The following is an 18,929-nucleotide window of genomic DNA, read 5'->3' as shown; positions in this document are numbered from 1 at the left end:
GCAGAAGATCACAACGTGAGTGCTGAAAGGCGACGTGTCGTAAGGTAAATGATTTTATTTGAAAAATTTTTGTCTGTTCTGAAACGTGAGTAAATTGATTCCATTTACCATTTACAAAACTTGCTCTTTATGGCTGAAAATGTTTCACACTGCACTACGATTAAACAGAGAACAAAAATTTCAACAGTGTGTTAATAATTCTCCTGGGTGTTAGTCATTATTTCGAGATATGAACATTAATAGTTTGCTTCTGGGTATTCTACCTAGTTGTTGTTTACATTTTATGCACAATGTTTCAAAGACTGACTCATCCGTCTTCTTCTGTTGCTGTGAGTTTTGCTGTTACTTGTAATCGATGCGTGGACTCCGACCCGACTGTGAACTATTGTTTGTCCACACCGAAATTTATAGCAGAGTTCCATCCCCAATGTGCACTGTGCCCTTTGACACTCTTTTCAGAGCTCGCAACAATATTTCGTGAAACACAAATTCTCTGTGTCTTCCAACTCTATTATGCTGTTCCAGAAACTTTGCATTTGTACTGCCATACTGGTCTCATCGTATTTCGTTTCACGGTGATATTCGAGGCAGGGTTTGGTGACAGCTGATTTGCTAGGTTGCTTTAGTCGGGTATGTACTGACATCCCACACATTCCTTCTAAGCTGTTCTTATAGTCTGCCCCACATAAGACATGTAACATTCACCTGGAATGCGATACACACCTGGCTTTCGGAGACCTAGACATCTTTAACGAGGCTAAGAATATTGTGTATAAAATGGAGGTCCTGGCGGAGGTTCGAGTCCTCCCATGGCATGGGGGTGTGTTAAGTAGTGTGTAAGCTTAGGGACTGATGACCTTAGCAGTTAAGTCCCATAAGATTTCAGACACATTTTTATAAAATGGAAACAGCACCTTGGCAGAACACAAGGAAGCATCCTATTAATCAGTCGTTCTGAGAAAACTTGAGAGATTAAGATGAACATTGATGAGCAGATTTTTGCTCGGTATGTATTAGTGCATTTACTTTCAGTTGAACAATCCATCACTAGCTGATCCCAGAACACAATGATTTGTATGCATGGCATCAGTGTGGATTGATATTTTCTGTTTCTGAACAAACTATCGCTAGTGTTAAAAATATTTGATGTAGTAGTTTATAAAAGTGCAAATAGTGTGGTTGTGGGATTTAAAAAAAAAATGGAAATCATTTAGTTTGTAGATCAATTTGTGGCAACCTACCACTGACATAACAACATTGTCACTTTTTGATAACAGGTGGTCGGGCTGCGCTCGGGACTCGGGGACGGCTACGACAACCGACTCGCCCCGACAACGCCCCCGGATGGCAGTGGCAGCCCTGCACCCCCACCGCCACCCCCACCTCCATTGTCTGACACCCCAGAGCAGACACAGTGTCTCTCCTCCTCAGTTCCTCCCCCACCACCCCCTCAGGCTCCCCCAACTGCACCTCCACCCGTACCAGTACCCCCTCCCACACCTCGGCCAGAGAAGAATGTGCCACAGCCTTCCAACCCACTTAAGTCGTTCAACTGGTCGAAGCTGCCAGATGCCAAAGTCACGGGCACTATCTGGTCAGAACTGGATGACAGCAAGCTGTACATGGCAATGGACCTCGAGAGCATAGACAAGCTTTTCTGTGCCTATCAGAAGAATGGGATTACAGTAAGTGTGTCCTTTGTTATACCCCAAGGGGAAAGGGGGCCTCACAATTCCTTTGTGACACATGCATAGTGAATACGGGGCCCTGAGCCATTACAGCTTTCTGTACCAAATCATAGCAAGTTCCAAAATGTATCTGACCATAAACTCATATGTACAAAAGTAACCGGCGATGGTGCACTTAGTTATATTCAATCCAGAATGGGATTTTAACTCTGCAGTGGAGTGTGTGCTGATACAAAACTTCCTGGAAGATTAAAACCGTGTGCTGGACCGAGTCTCAAACTTGGGATCTTTGCCTTTCGGGCAACTGTTCTACCGAATGAGCTAACAAAGTGTGACTCACAACCCATCTTCACAGCTTTACTCCCACAAGTACCTCATCTCCTACCTTTCAAACTTTGCAGAAGCTCTCGTGCAAAACCTGTAAGACTAGAACTGCTGGAATAAAGGATATTGTGGAGACACGGCTTAGCCACAAAACACTTGCCTATGAAAGGCAAGGGTCGCAAGTTTGAGTCTCAATCCAGCACATAGTTTTAATCTGCCAGGAAGTTTCAGTTAATCAGATGTTCACACTGGCTACCATATATAAAAATATTGGTCGTAGTCGTTCAAAGATGGCCTAAATTAGACAGTACAGAATTACCCTATGATACGGCAGTGACTTTAACTTGTTTAATTTTGAATGGGAAACTACTTGTACATTAGTGGCAGTAAAAACGATCTTAATAAGTACTCGTAAATGCAGTTCTGCAACAACTCCTACAAACAAAGAGCCTGACGGTTTATACACGAAAAAAGATATTTTCGACTTCCCGGCTATAGTATCGACATTAGCAACCATGATGCTGCTAGTCTGAAGGCAGAAATTACAGGGATGAGGGTTATCAAGAAAGCATGGAGAGTATCAAGAACTGTTGTAGTCTCGAACATCCAATTTAAAATACATATTAAACATGGATTTTAATTACAATAAATGAAGAAAAGTTATGATTAGTGCTAAAACACGTAGTAAGTCATGCTATAAAAAAATATGCACAAAATAAAGGCAGTGAAAGATAGTAAAGATTCGCCTTGGTTTAATGGTACCATTGGTTTAATGGTACCCTTGCACTGACAGAGGTTCTCACACTCTGTCTACAAGAGAAAGGGTAGGAATACTACTATTAATGAACGTAACAGTAATTTCGTTACACAGATCTTTGTGAAAGATCTATCAGAAGAGCCTAGCAATTTCTGGGCTTACTGAAAGTCATTGAATGGATTCATACCTTCCATATAATCTCTCATGTGTCAGCCTGGTGTTGAGGCTGAAGACAATGTGTATAAAACCAAAACATTGAATTCTGCATTTAAAAATGCATTCACACTTGAGCGATTTTGAAAAAAGAGCTCCCAGTATTGAAAATCATTCCAGACTGCTCAAAGTGAAGCTTATGTTTAATGAGAATTTCTTGCGACATATGGTAGAAATTTTTTGTCACTTTATGATTGTAAGTAAATTTCAGAATGAATTGGAGATTTGGTGAAAAGTATAGCAGTTCTCTTTAAATGGAAGTAAATGCATGTAATACCCATAGCAAATATAAAGAAACTGATTGTATCCTATTGTCAGATTAGTGATAAAGTTCCAGAGTCTATCACATTGTTTATTTATCTGCCCATTTGATCATGTACAGTACAGAATACTTTACAATGTCAGACACCTCAAACCTAAGTGTATACAATATTTACTTGCATCAGCATCCTGTTACATTCATAGGTTTAAAGAAATTCATGTATACAGTTGTATGAGGGGCATTCAAAAAGAATCCAACCTTATTTTTTATTGTCGAAACCAACAGTGGAATCAGGGTGCACATACTCTCTATGTTTGTAAGCATACATAGTGTGCATGCCTGATTTTTTTTCACGACTGCACAAACAACGAGTCACTGGCCACAAGTAAACATACGTAAGTGGTAGTCATCGAATTTTATGTTGTGGGCAAAATGACAGGAGGGCGAACAACGTTATTGCATCAAATTTTGTTTCAAGCTCAGCAATTCTCAATTCGAAACAATCCGTGAGATCTGACAAGTGTTTGGGGATGAAGGAATGGGTGCCACACAGGTAGGAGGGGTACAACCACATCTAAGATGGCCTCTCACCTGTGAGGAGTGAAGCAAATTTAGGTAGGCCCTCAATGCCTGTAAATGAGATTGTTATTGGTCACGCGAGGACCCAGATGGAGCACAATAGACGAATCACAATCGGGGAAATTTAAAAAAAAATGTCAAAATTAGTATTGGATTCGTTTCTCCCATTTTAACAGAACATTTGGACCTCTGGAAGATCTTAGCAAAATTTGTGCCATAGTTGTTAGACGAAAAGCAACTTCATTTGGAAATCACACAGGACATGCTGTATACTGTGAACAGTAATCCCAGCTTTGTTAACTTGTGATGAGTCCTGGGTTTGTGGGTACAACACAAAAAAAGTTACAGTCACTGCAATAGTCTGTCATCCTCAAGGGGTGGGGAGGCAGGTCTGCAGCAATGTGATGTCATGTTGACAATCTTTTTTTGACTCTAGTGTTGTGGTCCATCACGAGAATACCCCAGAACTTACTAACGTAAGTAAAGTGTACTACGAAGAAGTTGTATGTCAACTTTGTGAGGCAGTGAGATGCAAATGGAAGGACTTGTGAGCATCAGGCAGTTGGCATCTTCACCACAATCTGTCTTTCTCAATACAGAGTTGATTTGGCCAAACACAACAGGGCTGTAGTTTGTCAGCCTGGCTTTTCCCTATACTGTAACAAGAGTCTGGAAGGGGCCAGGTTTCAGAACAGGGAAGACACTATGCAGAATTGCATGCAGCTGCAGGACACCTGCTCACACTGTAAAACTTCTGTTGTCAGCACTACAATACCCATCACCCAAAGAAATTGGCATTGGTAGATATGGTATGCTTACAGTTCAAGTAACACATAAATGGAGGCTTCAGCCTAATCCAAATAAAACTGAGGTTACTGTGTTCCATCTAAATAAAAAAAGAAGCTATATGTCACTCGTGACGGAACTGAAGTGCCCTATAGCTACAATGCAATATATTTAGCAATCACTCTGCATTGATCCTTGACATTCAAACTACAGTGCATGAAATTTGGCTGAAGAATGGATCATCTTTGCAAGATTGCTGGAAGCAGTTGGGGTACAGACATCAAGTCTCTGCTGTCTGTTGCACTTGCTCTTGTGTACTCTGCTGGTGAATACCGTGCTCCTGTGTGGTAAAACAGCACCCACACAACAAAGACTGATGTGCAGCTTTATGAAGCTGTGAGAATTATTGTTGCTACTGTTAGATCTACTCCCATTTAGTCATTACCTGTGCTAACAAATAATGCTCCAGAAGATCTAATGAGGAATGCAGCTAACGTAAACTTGCTCGAGAAGATGAAATTTCACGTGAACTGTCCCTTGTACGATGCCATACGAGAACCACCGACAACTCGTCTGAAATCACGCAAACCACCGTGGGTCAATTCGGGAGGTATCAGTTCCTCTGACATGAGACCTGTGTGGTGACAACACTGGAACAAATTTTCACCTGACGGCGCTGACACGGTTCAGTATCTGACAGAGAAAGTTGAGCAGTCCCAATGACTGTATCAAACCTATTCAAAACTGAACTGCATTAGGACGGTTCGAGGGAGGTGGGTTACACTTAGAAGAAGTGAGGTTGCCATTCCTTAGCTATCCGCAGCTGAGGAGAGGGGCAGCAAAAAGAATGCTCACTCGAAGCATTTGACCTAAGGGCTCTACACCAAGTGACTCCGAGTGCTCTGGGCTGGTTGTCAAATTTGGACATTTCCATTTGATTGTAGATACTCATAAAACCACCACATGTATAATGCATAATGATCATTCTTTCCAGCATAGTATTTAAAAAAGATGCTACTGTCTAGGACTGATTGATAGGCAACAGCAAACCCTGTATGGAAATATATGCACAACAATGTTATGGTATGCACAGCTGTCTAAAAGAAGCATGAGGTTAGTCACCACAAAAGTAATTATATTATAGGTTCTGTTTTCTCATTAAGGTGACTGTAGTGGAATTGTAAATGCAGAAGAAAACATGTGTCTCGAATTGTTTTGTAGGATATGCAGTAGACTAAGAGAGAGAAGGGAAAGATCACTGTCATTCAGACGAAACTAGAAAGTTAAGAAAAAATCTGGAAAGAGTAAGGGATAAGAATGTAAAACAGATCCGGGAAGTGGCAGTAGGCATAGGTCTTCTTCAGTTTTGGTGTTCGTGTGGAAAATAGTTTTGATTTGTACTTTATAACTTAATATTGCAATCTTCCACATTTCATAGTACTGAATAATTTCTTTCTCAGAAAATTGTTGTTTGAGAACATGGTGTTACAAGCAATAACTCGACAAAAATAGTCAAGCTAAATTAACTTTTGACACTTTAATCAACAATTGCAACAGAAGAAAGTAACGTGGACATTTGAAAGTTTTTATCAGTGCAATCATTCATATGTTTTGTAAATTTGGTTTTACTTATTAATTTTTCTTCATGTTTAACAGTTCAAAGTGTGGTAAAGATGTAACCTGTGCATTCATTTCTGTACTAGTACTTCATCCCAATTCAGTAACAGTCGATTTGGAGTTTTCAAGAAAATTTAATTCATCTTTTCCGATCTTCCAGAATGAAGGCTCTGTAGAAGATCTATCAAAGCTGGGCAAGAACCGCACAAAAGTCATCTCAGTAATAGATGGTAGACGTGCCCAGAATTGCACCATCTTACTGTCCAAGCTTAAAATGTCAGACGAAGAAATTTCTAGGTTAGTAGCTATTCTAATTTCCTTTGATCATTAAAGAAAAGAAAGAGCTGTATTTTCTAATGTCCCAACTGCTTGCTTATCGATTATTTGTGTAGCTGTACTTTCACAATAAGCTGCATACTAAATTTATAGTAACTCAACAACAACTGCAGTTTCCTACTTGTATTTATGGAAACAAAGAAAGCGACATTCTGTAAGTGGAAAAGTGATATGTGTAGAGGAATGATGAATGGTTAATTTCTGTTAGTTATTTATTCCAGTGATACTACATTATTTCATAATGAAAGTGAAGCATATCATTTAATAGAAGTCTATGCCACATTTAACATGTGCGGATAAACGCACAATTCAGTAAGGCAAAGGTCTGTTATTCTATTTACAATCTAGACTCAGATGCTTTTGCTGCTTAGTGGTGATGAGATATAGAGTTACATTGCCACAGTGAAATGCTATGCGATATTTGCCGGGGTGTCGGTCATATTTTTTTTTCTCCAAATGCTTTTCACTTTATAGTGGCAGTATACACTGGGAATACATCTGATAATAAATTATGTCCTGTATCTTAACAAAAACTCACTTGAGAAAATCAGGAGACGAAATTCCAATATTTGTGGATACACTCTCATAAAATTAGGAAATGCTTTTGTCACAAGGTTTTTTCTACTTGTATGTGCATTTTGTGGTAGTAATTACAATACTCTCTGTTTCACTGTTTGTGACTCACCCACCAACCAGTCACAGACACCAAAGCAGGAATTGCAAAGTCTTTTCATCACAGTTATTTATCTCCAGTACACCAGTAAACACAGTATCATATTGGTTATGATGTAAAGAATGTTTTACAGTGCATTCATAATGAGAAAAATGCATTGCAGACTTTTGGGAGGAAATGAGAGGAACACTTGCCAAGTTGGAGCATTGAGATGGTCTACAAAGCATGGAAAGGCAGATGTCTGGGTTTGACTTGCAGTGTGGCACACTATTTTGTCTTATCACAAATGCCAACACAGCTTAAATGTACTCTGACTACGGCAGAAGACTTTCATTTCAGTGTAAACAGTATTAAAAAACTGAGCTATTCAATACTTTGGGTTACTCCTTCATATACATACTGAGACTGATTTTGTCAGATGTTTAAAGTACTCAGCACAAAATTGCAGACAACCTGACAAAACAGAATATGCTTCTAAGCTCCTCAGCCATACAAATAATTGTGTTCTGCCTGCATTTGTTATCCACTTCCACATTCCTTCTGGCAGTTGAAAGTGGAGTGAGCACACACCGATACTGGCATGAATTTCTTCTCTGGTCAATACCAAAAATGGGGGAAAGGGCGAGGAGGGGAAAGGGGGGGGGGGAGGGAGATAAACATTCACATGAACTGCTGAGACCTGTAATATTACAAGATCTGTGAGCTAGATCAATTGTGTTTTATTTCCAGTTCAGTGAGAATAGTAGAGTATTTCCGATTTTTCTGTGAGGTATGAGAACTTTCAGTCAAAAGCATCTTTGTTTCAATAACTATTAGTTTTAGATGTAATTGCTCAAACAAATCTAAAGTCTTTAGGTACTTTTGCTTTCACCTGCCATGTTACTGGAGTTTCTTGTTACTGCTCATTTAGATAGTAGTGGCTCAGCTAAATTCTAATTTTGTACCTCACGAATGGGCTGTTGTTATGAAGAATCACTAAGTGAAATATACATCTAGAATATGATGCGTCTGTTTCTGTCTTTTTTAAGATTTAGACCCTATCCGTGGCCAGGGTTATGGACATGTGCGGTTGGTTCGATCATCAGGTGTTGCTAGGAAAAGTGGTGTGTAATTTTAATTTGTGGAATACACCAGTAGCCACGGCAGCACTATTCCTAGTGTAACATTTGGTTCAGTGTCGGATTTAGCTGGAGAGTGGTTGTTAGTGTTGCTGTTCACAACAGCTGTATAGTGGTGTTTTGCATTGATTTGTGTACAAATTGTCTTAGGTTGTCAGTTGCCAGAGAGAAATTTCAAAGAAAAAGTTTCTAAATATAATGCTATCATTTATTAATTTCTATACTCATAATCTCACAATAAGACATGTTTACTTCTCTTCTTTTCTTTCTGTGAGTAAACTGCATCAGTCTCATTTCTTTTGTTGTTATTCTAAGGTAAAAATTGCTTTTATTTTCCCACCTACATATGCCCTTTCCATCCAAAATCTGCAAGTTATGCTTGTTCCTTCCCTTGCTCCATTATACCTTTGCTCGTCACCTGTAATCTCAACAATTTTGTTACCAAAGATGCAGTCTGTACGTAAAGTTTTTATGCAGGAATATTGCTTTCCTGAAACTGACACGAGTTGTAAGTGACAATGTCGAAGTGACGCTATTGCCTCGCACACTGTATTGCAGAGCCATACTAAGCATGGACAGCAGGGACCAGCTCCCAATCGATATGGTGGAGCAGCTGCTCAAGTTCACGCCATCAGCAGAAGAGGCTGCTCTGCTGGAAGAGCACGCAGAGGAGATTGACAGCCTGGCACGAGCTGACCGCTTCCTGTACGAAATATCAAAGTAAGTATAGAAACTAAACCATGTCACCCATTTCCCTGCGTATGTAGGAGTCCACACTAGATCACTATACTGATTTAACACCTTCTTTATTACAAGCTTCGTATCTCCAACACTGTTGGTATAGTTGGAAGTACAGCTGTATCAGGTGTCAAATGGCATAGAAATAGTTTCACGTGAGACATATTATTGAGATCTACTGTACGGTACACTTATAGTATGCGAAACATAAAACTGTTCCGAGAGCCCGATATCGGCCAGATACAAAAGCACAAACACCGTTACGTGAAGACCCAACAGTGCTGTAAAAATTGCATGTCGGTAGTATTAACTTCTGATGCTACTCGTAGGGTAAGATTGTAGTGATACGGTTATGTTAGCAATGACTAATGAAGAATGCAGATGTCATTTTTATTGTGTAAAATAAATATATGGACATATCCGTATGCAAATGTTAAGGAAAAAAGTAAATATATTTCACCATTTCCAAATTAACTCATATCAAAGTTAAACAACTGGGCCATTCGAGTGATCGGCCAGAAACAGTTAGTGTCAGTTGTTCTCGGAGTGTAGACGACAGTGCACGAGACTGCTCAGCCTTTGGCACGGATTTGATCCTTACTACTGTCCCGTGTCCAATTTTTGTATCACTCTCACATTCGGTTTTTCTTAAATGAAGTACACACTCGGCGACACCGTCTCTGCCGGGCCGCTCGAATTTGTCCGTGCGACGGCCCTATTGGCTAACTTCGACACTAATTAACACTAAAGTGGTGCAACATACTGAATTTTTTCCTAACAATTGCTTTTCAGCACAATATAATCTGCAGCACCCTTATGAGATTTTCAGACAGTTTTCGACCACCCTGTAAGGCAAGATTAATAGTGGCCATTATGAAAATCAATTAAAATACACAGGTAACTGGTGGATTACACATCCCCGTGCAATACCAGCATGTAGATCAGCCTGTGCAACATTGCCTCATTGTGTAAGGACACCCCTAGCTGCCACTCAGCTCACCCACTGGTAGGAACAGACAGTTAGGCTGACCGTTAGGCACTGCAAACCTCTGCACCAATAGAGAAATACAGTGCAGTGTTGTTGTGGTCGTGTAAATTCCACAAGAAACAGAAAACAAACAAAACTGTATGGATACAGTTATGAACCAAAGCATTATTACCACAGCTCACCACGAGATGGAATGTTGCCTTGTGGCACTAAGGAAGCTATTTGAGTAGAGCAAATCCGAATGTGGAATTTTCTGCTGAAAATACAGTTCACAAATGAGGAAATACACTGACACAAGTGACTTTGATAAAGGGGAAATTGTTACAGGCACGTACGGAAAATGGTCAAAGGACTTTGAAACCTCAAATAGGCGATAAGGTATCGGACGTCCACACCTCACAACCTCGGAAGGTGGAGGCTTGCCCATTCTGTAAAGCAGAATAGGAGCCAGTCTGTTGCAAATCTGATGGCAGAGTGCAATGCCGGTGCAGGCACAAGTGTTTTAGAACCCACTATTCAATGCACCAGATGACCACAGTTCCTGTACTCGTGAAACAATATTGTCCATTAAGATTGCAGTGGGCACAGGACCTCACATCAGAGGAAACGTGTCACTCGATCAGACGAATTGTGTTCCTCTTTACATCTGGCTGACGGTTCTCACCGGATACACGTCATCCGGCCAGACAGCTGCTCAGAGCGTGCATCTCACTACGGACGTAGGCCAGTGGGGGCAGTACTGAGCTAAACGGACATTCCCCGGGGCTCGCACGAGACCTGTGGTAGTAATCGAAAGCACTGCGACAGCTGTGCACTTTGTGAACGTTACTGCAGACCACCTGCGTCCCTTCACGCTCGGTGTCTTCCTGACAGTGATGGCCACGTCACGAGGCCAGAGTCGTGTTACGATGTTCGAGAAGCACGATACTGAACTCGGCTCAATGTCTCGGCCACAAAATCCACCTTATGTGAATCCGATAGAACATACCTGAGATGCTATTGGGTGCCAGATTTGCAACTATGAATCACCACTCTCTAATTTACGGGAATCGAGAATCCTGTGTGTACAAATCTGGTGCCACATACTTCTAGAAACCTACAGAGGACATGTCGAATCCGTGCCTTACTGGATCTCTCCTGTATTGAATTTCAAAGGTGAACCAATTTTTATTAGGCAGCTGCTCGTAATGTTTTGGTTCATCAGTGTATACTGAAATAAACTTAATGTGAATACAACAAAATACATATTTATAAATGTTTACCTGACCTCGGTCACACGGGAAAGACGTCAGTGTTACTGTCAGTATTTGTAACTCTACAACTTGCCCACAGGATTGGCCACTACGAGCAGCGGCTAAGGAGCCTGCACTACAAGAAGCGCTTCACAACATCGGTGTGCGAGCTGGAACCACGCGTGAGGGCAGTGCTGGAGGCCTCGCGGGAGGTAGCACGGTCGCGGCGCCTGCGGCGTCTGCTGGAAGTGGTGCTGGCATTGGGCAACTACATGAACCGCGGTGCACGTGGCAATGCCCGTGGCTTCCGCCTGGCCTCCCTGAACAGGCTGGCCGACACACGGTCCAGTGCAGCTCGCGGCACTACCCTGCTGCACTACCTCGTGGAGGTGCTCGACAAGAAGGTCAGTTGACAGTCGATAGTGGAGATAGTTCATCTGTGTCGGTTTAAAAGGGCGGAAACTTGTCTGGAAAATTGGAAATCCTCAGGAAAATGGAATTTAACGGAAAAGTCAGGGAACTCTGAAGAAATTCTGTGACAGAGTTTAGAAGGAGTACAATTGTTCGTTGACAGAAAGAAATTTCCAGGGTAATTTTGTTACAAATCACTCTGAGAGAGTATTTAAGAAATTGTTGGTTTTTGACTTGCTGTTCTGGTACTGCGAACGGCTGAAAGAAAGGGGAAACTACAGCCGTAATTTTTCCCGAGGGCATGCAGCTTTACTGTATGATTAAATGATGATGGCGTCCTCTTGGGTAAAATATTCCGGAGGTAAAATAGTCCCCCATTCGGATCTCTGGGCGGGGACTACTCAAGAGGACGTCGTTATCAGGAGAAAGAAAACTGGCGTTCTACGGATCGGAGCGTGGAATGTCAGATCTCCTAATCGGGCAGGTAGGTTAGAAAATTTAAAAAGGGAAATGGATAGGTTTAAGTTAGATATAGTGGGAATTAGTGAAGTTCGGTGGCAGGAGGAACAAGACTTTTGGTCAGGTGAATAAAGGGTTATAAATACAAAATCAAACAGGGGTAATGCAGGAGTAGGTTTAATAATGAATAAAAAAAATAGGAGTGCGGGTAAGCTGTAAGTTTATATGCCAACTAGCTCTGCAGATGACGAAGAAATTAATGAAATGTATGATGAGATAAAAGAAATTATTCAGGTAGTGAAGGGAGACGAAAATTTAATAGTCATGGGTGACTGGAATTCAAGAGTAAGAAAAGGGAGAGAAGGAAACATAGAAGGTGAATATGGATTGGGGCTAAGAAATGAAACAGGAAGCCGCCTGGTAGAATTTTGCGCAGAGCATAACTTAATCGTAGCTAACACTTGGTTTAAGAATCATGAAAGAAGGTTGTATACATGGAAGAACCCTGGAGATACTGACAGGTTTCAGATAGATTATATAATTGTAAGACAGAGGTTTAAGAACCAGGTTTTAAATTGTAAGACATTTCCAGGGGCAGATGTAGACTCTGACCACAATCTATTGGTTATGAACTGTAGATTAAAACTGAAGAAACTGCAAAAAGGTGGGAATTTAAGGAGATGGGACCTGGATAAACTGAAAGAACCAGAGGTTGTACAGAGTTTCAGGGAGAGCGTAAGGGAACAATTGACAGTAATAGGGGAAAGGAATACAGTAGAAGAAGAATAGGTAGCTTTGAGGGCTGAAATAGTGAAGGCAGCAGAGGATCAAATAGGTAAAAAGGAGAGGACTAGTAGAAATCCTTGGGTAACAGAAGAAATATTGAATTTAATTGATGAAAGGAGAAAATATAAAAATGCAGTAAATGAAGCAGGCAAAAAGGATCTCAAAAATGAGATCGACAGGAAGTGCAAAATGGCTAAGCAGGGATGGCTAGAGGACAAATGTAAGGATGTAATCTCACTAGGGGTAAGATAGATACTGCCTACAGGAAAATTAAAGAGACCTTTGGAGAAAAGAGAACCACTTGCATGAATATCAAGAGCTCAGATGGAAACCCAGTTCTAAGCAAAGAAGGGAAAGCAGAAAGGTGGAAGGAGTATATAGAGGGACTGTACAAGGGCGATGTACTTGAGGACAATATTATGGAAATTGAAGTGGATGTAGATGAAGATGAAATGGGAGATATGATACTGCGTGAAAAGTTTGACAGAGCACTGAAAGATCTGAGTCGAAACCAGGCCCCGGGAGTAGACCACATCCATTAGAACTACTGATGGCCTTTACGAGACAGGCGAAATGCCCTCAGACTTCAAGAAGATATAATAATTCCAATCCCAAAGAAAGCAGGTGTTGACAGATGTGAAAATTACCGAACTATCAGTTTAATAAGTCACAGCTGCAAAATACTAATGCGAATTCTTTACAGACAAATGGAAAAACTGGTAGAAGCTGACCTCGGGGAATATCAGTTTGGATTCCGTAGAAATGTGGGAACAGATGAGGCAATACAGACCCTACGACTTAACTTAGAAGAAAGATTAAGAAAAGGCAAACCTACTTTTCTAGCATTTGTAGACTTAGAGAAAGCTTTTGACAATGTTGACTGGAATACTCTCTTTCAAATTCTGAAGGTGGCAGGAGTAAAATACAGGGAGTGAAAGGCTATTTACAATTTGTACAGAAATCAGATGGCAGTTATAAGAGTCGAGGGACATGAAAGGGAAGCAGTGGTTGGGAAGAGAGTGAGACAGGGTTGTAGCCTATCCCAATGTTATTTAATCTGTATATTGAGCAAGCAGTAAAGGAAACAAAAGAAAAATTCGGAGTAGGTATTAAAATCCATGGAGAAGAAATAAAAACTTTGAGGTTCGCCGATGACATTGTAATTCTGTCAGAGACAGCAAAGGACTTGGAAGAGTAGTTGAACGGAATGGACAGTGTCTTGAAAGGAGGGTATAAGATGAACATCAGCAAAAGCAAAATGAGGATAATGGAATGTAGTCGAATTAAGTCGGGTGATGCTGAGGGAATTAGATTAGGAGATGAGACACTTAAAGTAGTAAATGAGTTTTGCTATTTGGGGAGCAAAATAACTGATGATGGTCGAAGTAGAGAGGATATAAAATGTAGACTGGCAATGGCAAGGAAAGCGTTTCTGAAGAAGAGAAATTTGTTAACATGGAGTATAGATTTAAATGTCAGGAAGTCGTTTCTGAAAGTATTTGTATGGAGTGTATGGAAGTGAAACATAGACGATAAATAGTTTGGACAAGAAGAGAATAGAAGCTTTCAAAATGTGGTGCTACAGAAGAATGCTGAAGATTAGATGGGTAGATCACATAACTAATGAGGAGGTATTGAATAGAATAGGGGAGTAGGGGAGAAGAGGAGCTTGTGGCACAACTTGACTAGAAGAAGGGATCGGTTGGTAGGACATGTTCTGAGACATCGAGGGATCACCAACTTAATATTGGAATGCAGCGTGGAGGGTAAAAATCGTAGAGGGAGACCAAGAGATGAATACACTAAGCAGATTCAGAAGGATGTAGGCTGCAGTAGGTGCTGGGAGATGAAGAAGCTTGCACAGGATAGAGCAGCATGGAGAGCTGCATCAAACCAGTCTCAGGACTGAAGATCACAACAACAACAAGCAAAGTTGGGGTAGTGCACTGGGGTGTCAGGTAACAATTGTAGCTTAATAGCAACTGCTTACATTGCACTTGTGTATCTTCATTATTGTTCCTGGGTTCTCAGGCTCCAGGTCTGTTTATAATTGCATGAATGTGTGTGCCATGTGCACGTGATAAACTGTCAAGCGTATGAGAGTTCCGCATTTGTCATTTGCCCAAAATCAAAGGCAGCTTTTTAATTTTATAAAAAAGTATAAAACATACCAATATATGAGCACGCATGCTTTGCAGATTGGTATTGAATATTCAGGATTTCATTGTTTTTATTTATTTCAATACAAATTATTACCTAGCTGACATTCTTGCAGTGTCATGCTTCAAGGCAACAATGACGACAGCATGAAGACTGTCTGGTTTGAAACATGATGTGTCATTACTATTATAGCCTGCAATTACATTCTAGTGACAACAGTTGGAAGTGAGTTCTGCAAGGATTTCTCATAAAAGGATGTGTAACAATAATAATAATAATAATAATAATAATAATAATAATAGTAATACTGTATGGCTCAGTGGCGTGGTGGAAGTCTTTCAATTGGATGCCACTTCGGCAACTCTTCTGTTCCTAATTTACACCAGTAATCCTACCAGATGGGACAAAAGAAACAGAGACCGGGTGTATCTCGCCAAATAAATATTACTGCTGGACGTATATCATCAAAATATCGTCTCATTATTTTGATATTGACTTCTAGACTAGACATTACCATAAATTTTGTGCCCGAGAGGTAAAGGTACGTAGGTCTACCTTCTGCAGTTTTAACTTGACTATATTTGTAAAAGCCACACACTGCTTCATTTGTGGAGAACAGTGGAGGTCTTTAGACAGCCATTGGCTGATTTTGTGTGTTAAATGGACATGGCATTTTTAATGCTATCTAAATCAACTATGGAATATCAATAATATTAGGAAAAGGATAGACTGCTATTAACTATAAAGATGACATGTTGAGTTTCAGACAGCCACATTTAGCTTTTGGACAGAGACACACACACACACACACACACACACACACATACACACACACACACACACACACACACACACACACACACACACACACAAAGCAAGCACAGCTCATGCACAAATGACCATTGTCCCTGGATTCACCTGCCAGAATTTATCTTTGTCTGAAAGGTGTAATCTCAGGATTTCTGCTCCAACTTTGCTGTAATGACTTTACAATTCAAAATTGCTATCTCTGCTACATTACTTTTTCATAAATAATTTGCCCCACTACTTTTGTGTTAACCAATCAAATACCCTCTTCATCATCAAATATGTGAACTGCATTAAATGACCACCTTCATTGTTCAACATACAGAGTGACAGTAATGTGTCACAAGTTCATTTTTCATCTCGTACATATCCATTCTTTGGATCAGTGCATCCCCCACACAGGATAGCAATCCACAAAATATTCTTTGCCGCATTTGAGCTGATATCTCCTCTTGCAAAGTTACTGTGATTACCGTCCTACGCCTATCTCTCAATAGAGCTTGCTACACTCAAAAATAAAAAGAAAACCAATGCACAATATCTATACTTTTATACTCAGTATGTTATTTTATGTTTCTCTTTCCTCATCACATAAATACGTTTTGGATGCGAGTGTTGTTCATCAGTAAGAAGATGTCGGAATAGGGCTCACTCCTCTTGAGTAATGTGTATCACCACACTGTAAATGTTCCAAAATATTTCTCTCTCCAGTCACCAGACTTTCAACTCAAATGTAATACTCACCAAAGAAAACTGTAGATTCAGCAACAACAAGAACTGACACAGTCGCAAAAGTAGCTATAGCCACGTTCTAGGTCAGAGTAGAGCACGTTGCTACCTCACAGTGCAAGTGCAGAAATTGATCACAGAAAATAACTTTTGTGGTCAGCCGTAACAGCTTGATGGTAACATAAGTAACTTCTCTGACAATGAGAAGGAGAGTAAAGTAAGTAGTGCCGATACAAAGGTGATGTTAAAGTCGAGAAAGCCGACGATATGTAAATTATAGCAAGAGGGAGATGATGCCGATAGTAGAATTTAGTTATCGACTCAAAATGAAAAGAAACACATGCAGTACATATCTCACTGATGATACAGATAAATGTGCTATTAGGCAGCAATATATGTGATATTACTAACATTTCACAGAAAGAACACCAGTGCAAGAGTTTGAGGGTAGCAATAAAACTGAGAAAAACTCTTCTGTTGATGGGATTTGATTTTGAAAGGTGGCAGAATAAACAAGTCTTCAGATGTACTGCCTGACAAAAAAAGTGAAGCTCCCAGGACAGCAGGAAACGAAATAAAACTTCTCAAGTTATGAGGGTACGTGATGTTATTTCAGTAATTGCAGAAGTGAATCAAATTTACAAAGATGTCAGCTGTACGAGCCCTCTTATCAGTATGACATTCATGCCCTCTGGCCGGGACGTGTGCACCAATTTGGTCGCCGAGGGTGTCACAGAGCTGACGTACCGTCTCCCGAGCTGAGCTTACCCGCAACTGGCGTCGGGACAGAGTCAACACCCGAGCTGACGCCACACATTCTATTGGGGACAGAGCTGAGGATCTCATCGGTCACGGAAGTACCGCAACATCACACATACAGCCGACAGACACGTGCTGTATACGGACGAGCAGCGTTCTGTCGAAAAATGGCAACACGGCACTGTCGCACAAGAGGTAACATGTGCACGAGGATGCAGAATGCTTGTGACCATTGTGGAGTCAGAGTTCCCTCATTCGTCACCAGTCGTTACTCAAAATTGTACCCGACGGCTCCCCACATTGTGATGCCAGGAGTAGCACAACTGTGACACTCGGAAACCCTGGAAGGATGGAATTCGTCACCGAACACAATGATGCCATTCATCAGCAGTCTGCGATTCCCAGGCACGGCAAAACTGCAAACGCAGCCATTTGTGTTACTGTATTAATGGCAGCCTACGCACGGGACAGTAATTCTCTAGTCTGGCTGCTGTTAGTCTCTGACCAATGGTGGTGGCTGATACGAAATTTTGCAGGGAGTCCATTACTCGTTGTCAGATGGCAGACAGAGACATGAAGAGGTTACGACATGCTTGGTGGCCGGTACTCCCTCGAAATGGCCAGACGTGGTCAACAGAATCTCGATGACGAGTATGCCCGCCTTCGTGTTTCCGTGCGTCCGATGGGCCACCGTCACTGAAACCACACAAATCTGTATATTGCACAATTAGACCAGCTGACCACATGGAGACTCACAGTAAGGTGCTGATTACTATCTCTCACAAGTATGCAGCTTCTCTGTCTCCTTCACAGTGATACTCAACATCTGACACTGTTCCCATCCCGTATATAGCCTATCATTCTCGAAAACGTCACTAGTGCACTCTTGTGACCATTCTACCTGTCAAGGAGAATGGCAACTCTTTTATCATTTACATATCCACCGAGGGCGTGTGCGTGTACAAAGTTAGTGACATCCGACCATTTCTTCTGGGTGCTTTACTTTTTTGGCGAGCAGTGTTGTTTCAAATACTGCAGTCACATTTTATTCGGGAGAAACATTTGTTCGTACACATTACACTGCGAATAAATGTTTTCAGAAAGGGAGTGTGTGAGGAGTTTTGCAAAGAGAAGTGCAGCATGTGACAGCACTTCAATGTAGACTATTGGAGTGTGTGCCATTACTCCCTCCGATCTCTGATCTCGGACTCAAACGTGAAGGCGGTGCCACCTCGAATGGGCCTTCAGTTTCAGTTGACTATATAAGTAAAAAAAGTTTTATAGTTTGTGTTTCTATTGATAATGGTCTTAATATTTCATTCTCTAGTTTCTGTGAGGTACTTTCTCTTCATAATGCATAATGAATGTAATCATTTAAATTTTAGTCTGTAGAAACTCAAAAATGAATTTTCAGCTGTACTGTTTGATGAAAACCCTGCTTGCTCGTTGCCAATGTGACACATATAGCAGTTATCCTCACAAGAAGGCAAGGAGTTCTGTGGATGTG

General features: G+C 40.9%; 1 protein-coding gene across 1 annotated transcript in view; it reads left to right on the top strand.

Moving 5' to 3' along the window:
- Positions 1-18,929, top strand: part of LOC126106643 (disheveled-associated activator of morphogenesis 1) — a 440,404-nt gene that overhangs the window by 358,520 nt on the left and 62,955 nt on the right. The window contains exons 14-17 of the mRNA XM_049912999.1: positions 1,278-1,685; positions 6,387-6,523; positions 8,912-9,073; positions 11,412-11,715. Of these exons, the coding sequence (XP_049768956.1) occupies positions 1,278-1,685; positions 6,387-6,523; positions 8,912-9,073; positions 11,412-11,715 (1,011 nt within the window). The remainder of the gene's footprint in view (positions 1-1,277; positions 1,686-6,386; positions 6,524-8,911; positions 9,074-11,411; positions 11,716-18,929) is intronic.

The sequence above is a fragment of the Schistocerca cancellata genome, chromosome 10 (genome assembly GCF_023864275.1).
Source record: "Schistocerca cancellata isolate TAMUIC-IGC-003103 chromosome 10, iqSchCanc2.1, whole genome shotgun sequence".
NCBI classification, from domain to species: domain Eukaryota; kingdom Metazoa; phylum Arthropoda; class Insecta; order Orthoptera; family Acrididae; genus Schistocerca; species Schistocerca cancellata.
The sequence above is the reverse complement of the archived record's forward strand: the minus strand, read 5'-3'. Positions and strand labels throughout refer to the sequence as shown.